The 11,049-nt window shown below is 35.7% G+C and overlaps 1 protein-coding gene and 1 long non-coding RNA gene across 2 annotated transcripts; both read right to left on the bottom strand.

Annotated features, from left to right (window-relative positions):
* Positions 1-382: 382 nt before the first annotated feature.
* LOC103521012 (disorganized muscle protein 1-like) lies at positions 383-9,979 on the bottom strand (the record flags this gene model as incomplete). Its single annotated transcript, XM_008486116.3, has 9 exons — positions 9,735-9,979; positions 9,107-9,408; positions 8,745-8,965; positions 8,131-8,533; positions 7,441-7,613; positions 5,956-6,138; positions 4,640-4,696; positions 4,189-4,230; positions 383-565 (listed from the first exon to the last, which is right to left on the bottom strand). Coding segments are annotated over exons 1-9 (1,749 nt in total), but the record flags the coding sequence as incomplete, so codon positions are not given.
* On the bottom strand, positions 3,970-6,158 carry LOC108253893. The gene is made up of 3 exons (XR_001809834.2): positions 5,956-6,158; positions 4,640-4,696; positions 3,970-4,230 (listed from the first exon to the last, which is right to left on the bottom strand). It is a non-coding gene; the product is annotated as an uncharacterized LOC108253893 (long non-coding RNA).
* Positions 9,980-11,049: the final 1,070 nt, after the last annotated feature.

Here is an 11,049-nt window from a genome sequence, read left to right as displayed (position 1 = left end):
TTTTGCGGACAGATTCATGTGTCACATGAAATCATGGTTCCGCCATTATGGTAGGAGAAATATAACTTAAATCTGGCGCTACGGTAGGATTCATGTCCAGCATGAAGCTACAGATTTACTCGATACGGTCGGCTTGAATTTTACAGATAGGAGGCGTTACGGTAGGACATGCTTAGGAACTTGTGTATCTGTTGCTCCTTTCAAATGCAGACTGAAAAGCCGGTGTTTGTTTTCAATTCTTTTCAAGGATGAATTTTCACAACGTCTTTGTCACCTCAGAATCTATCAGTGTGAATTATAAAAGAAAGAATAAAGCTATTATCGTTGTTAGTGAACTAACTTCATAATAATCCCCTGTATTTTCCAATTATTCCCTACTCACGTCAGATTTGATGGAGGATTTCCTGGATGGCTTCTTGTCCTCTTCATCCTCGAATCCGTTCTCTTTCACTTCGTTCTGTTTGATCTCATCTTTCTGAATCACCTGGGAAGTGCGTCGTTCGCTTTTCTTCTTCGTCGAAATCGAGGTCTCTTCGGAGAAATCATCGTCTTCTTCGTCATCTTCCTGTGGGAAGAAGTGAGTTGAGGGTTGGTTATCCTCTACATGGGCATCGGAAAACCATCCTTCAAGTCAAGACTCATCCTTGAGGGATGTTCAGTAATAACAGCCTTAGTAGTGACTTCAAAATAATCCCATTTTATATTCCTCCTTTAATATTTTGATCCTTCATCTCTATGAAATGTCTTCCTCAGCAGTCAGCCTTTTTCTGTAGTTACTTGATTCTGTTCTGTTCACCGTCTCTTCCTAGTTTTAAGCGTTATTTTTAATTAATTTTCCAACATCTTTGCTGTCCATTTCAAATTTCTGCAGATTTTGTAGTTTCTTTTACAATACTATATTTTGGGTAGTTTACCATAACCACAATGGGTATAAACCGTAGGCATTTTTATTTGAATTGGGTCGTATATTGAATGACTATTTATAGGAGTGCGGGCACGGGAAAATTATGTATTTAGAATAATAGTATGGGTCCAAAACTAACATGGTCTGAGTAATATGGGTCAAACTTGAAATTGTAGGGAAAATCAGCTAATAAAAAAATGTTACAATTCACTGGTAATAGTTAAGGAGTATACATATAGCTTTGGTAATACTCACAGGTTATGTCGCTTTGGTAATCTCTATCTCTCTCTAGTAGCGTAATACTGTAGTTGTGCCCCTGTGTATTCTATCTTGTGTCCTTGTCTAGTGTGTATCTTACATTTGTCTTGTGGTGCTCTGTTCCACTTTTATTTTCACAGACCACTGAAACCAAAGAGAAAAAGACGGTGAAAAAAGTGTCCACGAAAAAGACAGAGGTAAGTTGTCTGTCGTAGATTCGTATAAGCTTAACCCATCCTTTAGGGCAGTTTGCCCCTACACATAAGCCTCAAAATGGGCTTTTTGTATGAAGTTGTCCCTCCGATCAAAATTGGCTTATGATTCATATGTCATGCAGACAAAAAAGTCACTTTGAATAGATTTGTCCCTTTTTTTCTCTCTCTATTACAGAAAAGATACGAGTAGGTTATAAAAGCAATGCATGAATAATCCAAGATAAAAATTGCTCACCATCCCTTAAAACTTCATGTTAATTTAATAATTTGTTAATCGTACTCTTTGTATTAATCAAATTTCTGTACTAGTACTCGTATAACACATATTGTAGTATCCCCAGTAGTTGTATATCCTTGCATGACAATGTCCTTTTTGTTTTGTTCGTCAGGATGGTAAAGACAAGCCCCTCTCAAGGAAAACTTCACCAAAGGTAAGCAATATCTACTATATCTCGATTTCGATAAAGCATTTGATTTAATTTTATTTATTTTTTCGAATATCTTGAGACAATATTTTAATTTCACAGTTTTCTTTTTATTAATCCATCATCTATCATTTGTGTTCTCTTGTCTCTTGCTCTTTGAATCACTCGATCTCTACAATCTTTACATAGAAGCCTGCAAGGTTCGCTCATTTCGAAGTCATCTTTCGCCATCATTTTAACATTATCATTTCTTTCTCTCTTTATTGGGCTCATTCACATGACAATGCTCTGAACGTTATTCTTTTTATTAATCCATCATCTATCATTTGTGTTCTCTTGTCTCTTGCTCTTTGAATCACTCGATCTCTACAATCTTTACATAGAAGTCTGCAAGGTCCGCTCATTTCGAAGTCATCTTTCGCCATCATTTTAGCATTATCATTTCTTTCTCTCTTTATTGGGCTCATTCACATGACAATGCTCTGAACGTTTATCACATGAAAGAAATACGTCTGATTTCATGAATTCTTTCGTTTTCTCCAATGTTATAGTCTAAAGACGAAGAAGAAATCAAAGAGAAAACGTCTTTGAATAAAACTTCAGACATAACTGAAGACAAGAAGCCTGAGAGAAAATCGTCACTAAAGAAACCTGAGGTACGGACAAGCTTAAAGTCAACTGATTTACTAACTATCTTCTTTACATCAATCTGTTTTCTTTATACTTTCTCTATTGCACTAGTATTCTTTTCTGCTTTCTTTCCCATTATCTATTGTTTTCGTACATTCTTCTATCTATTTTATCTATTGTTTTCAAAAAATCAAACTTTGTTGATTCTTCTACTCTCATTCCTTTACGCTTTCTTCTAATACTTTTCTTTCACTATATTCGTTGTTCGTAGTCTAAAGATGAAGAAATCAAGGAAAAAACATCTTTGAAGAAAACTTTAGACACAACTGAAGATAAAAAGCCTGAGAGGAAACCATCACTAAAGAAACCTGAGGTATGCGAGACCTGGAAGTCAACTGATCTACTAACTGTGTTCATGATCTCTTTCATCAAGAATTTTATTCTATTTTCTTCAAGAATCCTATAAATACTCTCTCTAATTTTAATCAATTCTTCCATTCCATTTTTACCTAACTTTGTTAATCTTTTCTTTTTATGAATAATTTTATTCTAAATTCTTTACTTTTCTATCTTCTATTAGACACTCTTGACTTTTTTTACCAACTCTTCCATTTTAAATCTTCTTTAACAGTTCATAATTATAAATTATTTATCGATCTAATTTTCATCTGTTTTGCTACTATTTAATTCTGTCATCTATTGGTACGTGTGCAATGTCCACTTAACAACTATTACCTAATAATTTTCTTCTTTTGACTTCTAATTACTTTCAAATAAAATACTATCAAATCTTCCTTGTTATAGTCTAAAGATGACGACGAAGAAGAAATAAAGGAAAAAACATCTTGGCGGAAAACTTCAGACAAAACTGAAGATAAACCTGAAAGAAAATCATCACTAAAGAAACCTGAGGTACGGAAAATATTGAATAAGTCAACGGATTTACTAATTTTGTTCATTCTATATTTTCTTCTATGAATATCTAACTTTACTCGACTTATTTCTGCATGATCTTCAAAATCAATCTATTATCTTCAAAATCTATCTTTATACTTGAATCTATGCCACCAAAATCTACATGTGGGGTATATTCAGCCTCATTATTTATAATATATATACATAATTATATCTATATCTATCTCTTTATTGTTAAAATATCTATCATTTCTTCCAATTTTCATTTTGCTTCTTTCTTTCTTTGCAAATTCTCGCTTCTACTACTTTGTCTTCCTATTTATATTTTTATTCTTACGAATACTTTATTGATCTTCATTGTTTTAGTCTAAAGATGACGAAGAAGAAATAAAGGAAAAAACTTCTTGGCGACGTCTTTTTCGTCTAAGATTTACTCTTTCGTCTATAATTTTTTCACGAACGCAACCCTTGTTTCCCATCTGCTTTTTTATCAAGCGATTCTTTGTCTCTTTTTTTCTGTTTTTCAGATTCAAGTTCTTTCATTGTACATATTTTATGTTAATCTTTTATGATATTTTCCTCTTCATGACTCCAAACAATATTGGCGGTTAAAATGATGGCGAAAGATGACTTCGAAATGAGCGAACCTTGCAGGCTTCTATGTAAAGATTGTAGAGATCGAGTGATTCAAAGAGCAAGAGACAAGAGAACACAAATGATAGATGATGGATTAATAAAAAGAAAACTGTGAAATTAAAATATTGTCTCAAGATATTCGAAAAAATAAATAAAATCAAATCAAATGCTTTATCGAAATCGAGATATAGTAGATATTGCTTACCTTTGGTGAAGTTTTCCTTGAGAGGGGCTTGTCTTTACCATCCTGACGAACAAAACAAAAAGGACATTGTCATGCAAGGATATACAACTACTGGGGATACTACAAAAAGTGTTATACGAGTACTAGTACAGAAATTTGATTAATTACAAAGAGTACGATTAACAAATTATTAAATTAACATGGAGTTTTAAGGGGTGTTGAGCAATTTTTTATCTTGGATTATTCATGCATTGCTTTTATAACCTACTCGTATCTTTTCTGTAATAGAGAGAGAAAAAAAGAGACAAATCCTTTCAAAGTGACTTTTTTGTCTGCATGACATATGAATCATAAGCCAATTTTGATCGGAAGGACAACTTCATACAAAAAGCCCATTTTGAGGCTTATGTGTAGGGGCAAACTGCCCTAAAGGATGGGTTAAGCTTCTACGAACCTACGACAGACAACTTACCTCTGTCTTTTTCGTGGACACTTTTTTCACCGTCTTTTTCTCTTTGGTTTCAGTGGTCTGTGAAAACAAAAGTGGAACAGAGCACCACAAGACAAATGTAAGATACACACTAGACAAGGACACAAGATAAAATACACAGGGGCACAACTACAGTATTACGCTACTAGAGAGAGATAGAGATTACCAAAGCTACATAACCTGTGAGTATTAGCAAAGCTATATACTCTTTAACTATTACCAGTGAATTGTAACATTTTTTATTAGCTGATTTTTCCTACAATTTCAAGTTTAACCCATATTACTCAGACCATGTTAGTTTTGGACCCATACTATTATTGTAAATACATAATTTTCCCGTGTCCGCACTCCTATAAATGGGCATTCAATAAACGACCCAATTCAAATAAAAATGCCTACCGTTTATACCCATTATGGTTATGGTAAACTACCCAAAATATAATGTTGTAAAAGAAACTACAAAATCTGCAGAAATTTGAAATGGACAGCAAAGATGTTGGAAAATTAATTAAAGATAAGCTTAAAAACTAGGAAGAGACGGTGAATAGAACAGAACAGAATCAAGTAACTACAGAAAAAGGCTGACTGCTGAGGAACTCTACAAAAGACATTTCATAGAGATGAAGGATCAAATATTAAAGGAGGAATATAAAATGGGATTATTTTGAAGTCACTACTAAGGCTGGTATTACTGAACATCCCTCAAGGATGAGTCTTGACTTGAAGGATGGTTTTCCGATGCCCATGTAGAGGATAACCAACCCTCAACTCACTACCATCCAAAAATTATTAAAACGGAGGATTTCCCATTCGAAATTATAAAATTTATATGAAATGGAATAGAATATACCTTGCTTATCCTGCCAGAATGAGAAGTCTCTTTACTCCCGCAGTCTAAACAAGGTGTTATATATTTCAGGAGTAGAGTTTACACTTATGTAAATAAAACCTTGCCATCCAAAAATTATTAAAACGGAGGATTTCCCATTCGAAATTATAAAATTTATATGAAATGGAATAGAATATACCTTGCTTATCCTGTCAGAATGAGCCAGAAAAGTCTCTTTACTCCCGCAGTCTAAACAAGGTCTTATATATTTCAGGAGTAGAGTTTACACTTATGTAAATAAAACCTTGTTTAAATTATAAAAAGAAAAGATGAATTCAATTCTTTTCAAGGATGAATTTTCACAATGTCTTCGTCACCTCAGAATTATAAAAGAAAGAATAAAGCTATTATCGTTGTTAGTGAACTAACTTCATAATAATCCCCTATTTTCCACTTATTCCCCACTCACGTCAGATTTGATGGAGGATTTCCTGGATGGCTTCTTGTCCTCTTCATCCTCGAATCCGTTCTCTTTCACTTCGTTCTGTTTGATCTCATCCTTCTGAATCACCTGGGAAGTGCGTCGTTCGCTTTTCTTTTTCGTCGAAATCGAGGTCTCTTCGGAGAAATCATCGTCTTCTTCGTCATCTTCCTGTGGGAAGAAAATAGGGGTTGGATGGAAGAGAATGCCTCGGGCAATAACCCCGGCAATAAGGCAGTTTGTCGAGGGGGGTTGGCGAGGGTGCAAAGAGTGAGGCACCGGGGGGGGGTGAAAGGGAGTTTGGCGGGGGGGGTTGGGGGGGGGGAAAAAGGGGGGGCCCCGGGGGGGGGGTGAACCAAATTTTCGAAGATTAGCCTACAGTAGAGGGGAAAAATTAAGCTCGACCCTCCTAAATAGAGCCCTGGTGCAATAGTCCTAAATAAAAGTGGACGCGGCACACAAGGGAAGAGAACGCCTTAACATCTTCAATTCAATTCAATTCAATTCAATCTTATTAATAAGAGCGGTTTTCTGTTTGTCTGTAAGAGGTTGGCGTCTAAACGGTAAGTCTCTACGACTGGTTTTCTGTTTGTTTGTCTGTAAGAGGTTGCCGTCTAAACAATAAGTCGTAGAAACTTGAAATTTTGTACACAGGTTCATATTTTTATGGCGGTGGTTATAGGCTAGGTCAAAATTTCCTAAAGCAAGCCGTTCGCGAGTTATTCAAGAAATTCGAAATTTTTGGCCAACTTCGGGTCACATTTTGGCCTGGAAGTTGATATTTGTCGCGATGACCTATATTTTTTATACTTTTCAAAATCGTTATTTTAGAATGTTCGTTTTAATGAGGTAAATATTTCTGATGTTTATTAATAGATTTATTAGCTATGGCCAACTCACGTGTACCTACTTAATTATTCATTACACTTTTATTCGTATCTCCTCTGTGAATACCACTGTTTTTTATTGGCTTGACATTTTTTGGAGGGCCTGATGTGCACACTTTATTGAATAATGAGTATTATTTTAGAATGTTCGTTTTAATGAGGTAAATATTTCTGATGTTTATTAATAGATTTATTAGCTATGGCCAACTCACGTGTACCTACATAATTATTCATTACACTTTTATTCGTATCTCCTCTGTGAATACCACTGTTTTTATTGGCTTGACATTTTTTGGAGGGCCTGATGTGCACGCTTTATTGAATAATGAGTGAGTAATTAGTACTCCAATAAATGTAATTTAAAATTGTGTAACTTGTTCCAAGTGCCAATATCATTTATAAAACGGAGATAAGGAATAAAAAAAATAATTATCTTCTTTTTTCATTGCCCTCTTTGTCCCCTAACCTCTCTTTTTTAGCGGGGGGGGGACTATCATTTATAAAATGGAGCTATATAATAAATAATCTTTATCGATGGCCCTCTTTTTTCCACTATTCCTAACCAAAGTTCAAAGTTCATACTCACATCCTTGACTTGTTCAATATGAACAACATGCTTATTGTCCTCTTTGACGGTGTTCTTCTCTTTCATCCATGTCACAGAAGGCTCATACATGGACATAACCTTGCACTCGATGACAACGGTCTTCTTCTTGGAGATCGTGACAACTTTAGGGACTTCCCGAATGACAGGCACGACTGAGGAGGGAAAGAAATGGTTTAGTAAATAAACAGAGAAAAATAAATAAATGAAACTGAGCGGGCAGAAGTATATTAAACTAGGTATCCAATTTGATAATAATAATCCGATGCGTTTTGTGGAAATTTCGACTATAATTCCATATATATTAACCCAGTAAATGGCCCCGTTCAAGATTGGTGTGTTAACTTTTGAGCACCCTGAATGCGTTTCACCAATCCCATTTTTCACCAATCCCATTTTTCCCACTATCCCCTTATTCGACCTAACTCTATATTTGATGAATCTTACCACTGAGAGTTAACACAGAGTATTTCTTAAACTGTGGATTAACTGAAAAATCTCTGTGGTAAGATCGCGTTTTCACCAATCCCATTTTTCCCACTATCCCCTTATTCGACCTAACTCTATATTTGATGAATCTTACCACTGAGAGTTAACACAGAGTCTATGGATTAACTGAAAAATCTCTGTGGTAAGACCGGACATAAATAAAGCACTCGTTTGAAAACTTACTCTCGATGTTAAGAGTTAGATTTGCATTCAGCTCCCCGTGAAAGTTTTTTATATTGCACTTATAGAGTCCAGTGTCTTCTTTTCTCGGGTCCTTGACCTCGAGACGGATGTGATATTTGTCACCCTTGAGCGTCACATTCCAGGAAATTCTATCCGTCTGTTGTAATTCTTTTCCCTCATGGAACCAGACGATCTCTGGCATTGGTTTGGCTTTCACTTTGCATTCCATGACGACTAGTTTTCCACCTTGTTCAGAACGGATCTTCGGTTTCTCTATGAACGTGGGTGGATCTCCTTCTGGTTCAGCTTCAGCTTCGATGTTCAAGTTGAGGTTGGCGTTGGATTCACCGAATTCATTCTTCACGTTACACCGGTAGGTGCCGCTGTCTGGACCAATGGGATCCTGGAATACACAACAACAATGAACAGAGATATGAGGATGGAGATTCATTATCATGACTAATACCTACGACAGTCTAATAATATTATTCTAAATAATCTAATCAGCCAAATTAAAAGTATAGCTTTGACTGAACTTAGGTAATACCTAACTCTATTTTTTTCTATGACAGATGAAACTGGAAAGAAATCCTTTCCTTTTGTCTAAAACTCACCGTAATTTCGCAGATGATTTCATAGGTATCATCTTGCTCATTGACAATAATCTTAATTTTCGAGCTCTCCTTGACAAGCTTGTCTGCTTTGAACCACTTGACTTCCGGTCTGGGTTTGGCAGAACATTTACATTTCATTTGTATGAGCGTTCCACTTTCGTTTGGAATGATTCTTGGTTTTTCGATAAAGGATGGAGCGAAGCCGGCGCCATTTTCTCCACCTAAAAGAACACAGAGCAAACCAAACACCGTTGATTTTAGACTCGGTTGTAACTTGGTTGAGGAAGGGGGGGATGTTACAGAGCGGAATGTAAATGCAAGCGGGACAGGGGGTGGATTAAGAAGCAGCGTGGTATACGTACCTTGGAAGTTGAGGGCAATATTAGCATTACTTTCTCCGATAGAGTTACAAGCGTTACACCTATAATTTCCTCCGTCGTCTTTGGTAGGATTATTTATTTCTAAGCGTAACAAGTACGTGTCTTTGCCTATGGACTTCTTCGACATCTTGATTCGTCCGGTATCTTCAATAACTTTGGTGCCCTGATACCAAATGATATCTGGCATAGGACTGGCTTCCAGGACACACTCCATAACAAGGAGATCTCCATCCTGGTGGATTGTGGGCTTCTTGGGGAACCGGGGTGCTTTGCCCCCAGGAACTCTGGAATAACAAACATTCCATGTTAGAATAATATAATAATAAGCTATCTACTGCATCTATCTCGGGATAAATGATCCTGAAACCTTGGTCCTGGAGGCGATTTATTTGATATAATCAAAAGTTTTATTTTTCTAATGCCATCTTTTGTTATAGCCTGTTGGTGATCACAATATATAAAAACCCTTTCTCATCATCTTTGTATCAAGATTTCTAACCACATTTGAAATGGCTTGTCCTTCAGTCAACCATCGCATTGTGAGAGCTTGGTGCTGATTCTTTGAAAATTGATTGTACCTTTTGAAATTTATTGGAAGTGGTATACTTACTTCAACTTTCCATCTTCCTCGGAAAAGTTCAAGTTCACGGTCGACGATCCTTCTCCGTTTTTGTTCTTGGCAATGACCTTGTATTCTCCACTATCAGATTTCTGTACATTTTTGATAGTGAGAACAGCTAAATAATAAAGTCTAGATTGGTCTTGAACTAACGTTGAAGATAACCTGTCGCTCATTTTCAACAGGGAACCTTTGTGATACCTGAAAATGTCGGAGCAAGATTAGAAAACATCCGAAATCAAATCATGAATCTTAGTGTTAAAGCAGAGAGCTTCTTCACAACTTTAGTGGGTATCACAGCATTACTAAGTGCTCCCTTTACTATCAATTTTACAAATTCACCAAATATTGTTGAAGGAAATCACTATTAGTTTAATCTTACAAATGGTCTTCGTCTAACTCGATGATTTTCTCTAATTCAATGGTTGCTGGGATTCGAACCGCAGTCTTCTCAGTTATGAATCCTCTGTCTTAGCAAGTGCCCTACCTAAGTGCACAAGCAGAAAATAAAAATGTTGAGGGACAGATGCGTTTTATCGCGAAATGTTTCATGTATTTGAATATGTTTATTTGTTCGCCCTTGTGCTAGTAATCATCTTGTTGAGTAGTGTAATAGAGTTGTGTGGGCGGTGTTATTTCATTTCGAGCGATGCAATGTATATTGTGTGTTCGTCTACAGACTTTCTCCAATTTTCCAATCTTATCACACATAAGTATTTTTTATCCCTTGTGAAAAGAAATTCATTCAGAAATTTCAAGACCGAAAAAAATATTTTGTTCCCTAAGTGTCTGAACCCATTTAAATCCTTGATGTTATAAGTATGGTGCTTTATTTATACTGCCAGCTTAGGACCAGAAGTCTCACAATGTGACTATGTCATCAGTTTAAATGTCATAAACCTTCTTAGGTCCTAACTAAGATTAATAAAACAATGGAAGCCCAACAGAATGACTTGTAAACATGTCCAATGTGTACCAAAGATCCTGATAATATAAAATAATTATAATTTAAACATACATATTCATTTGAAAGTTGGCCTCAATTTGTTTTGTTGGCTCACCTTCCAAAGTGTAAGATTTTAATTCCTTCGGAAATGTCATGTTTTAGAAATTCTCATTATGATTTGACTTTCAAAATTTAATGCACCCACTCTTGTCCAAATTGAAATACCCGTACGTCAACATGTTGTAAGTGCAATGTAATGTAAATAATACATCAGTATAGCAACATCAGCACGTGAAGAATGTATAATACTCTGTATCTAATACTTTTATTACATTGACTGACATAGTAACTACACCCAGA

This window comes from Diaphorina citri, unplaced genomic scaffold (assembly GCF_000475195.1).
Source record: "Diaphorina citri unplaced genomic scaffold, Diaci psyllid genome assembly version 1.1 scaffold4392, whole genome shotgun sequence".
Lineage (NCBI taxonomy): Eukaryota > Metazoa > Arthropoda > Insecta > Hemiptera > Psyllidae > Diaphorina > Diaphorina citri.
The sequence above is the reverse complement of the archived record's forward strand: the minus strand, read 5'-3'. Positions and strand labels throughout refer to the sequence as shown.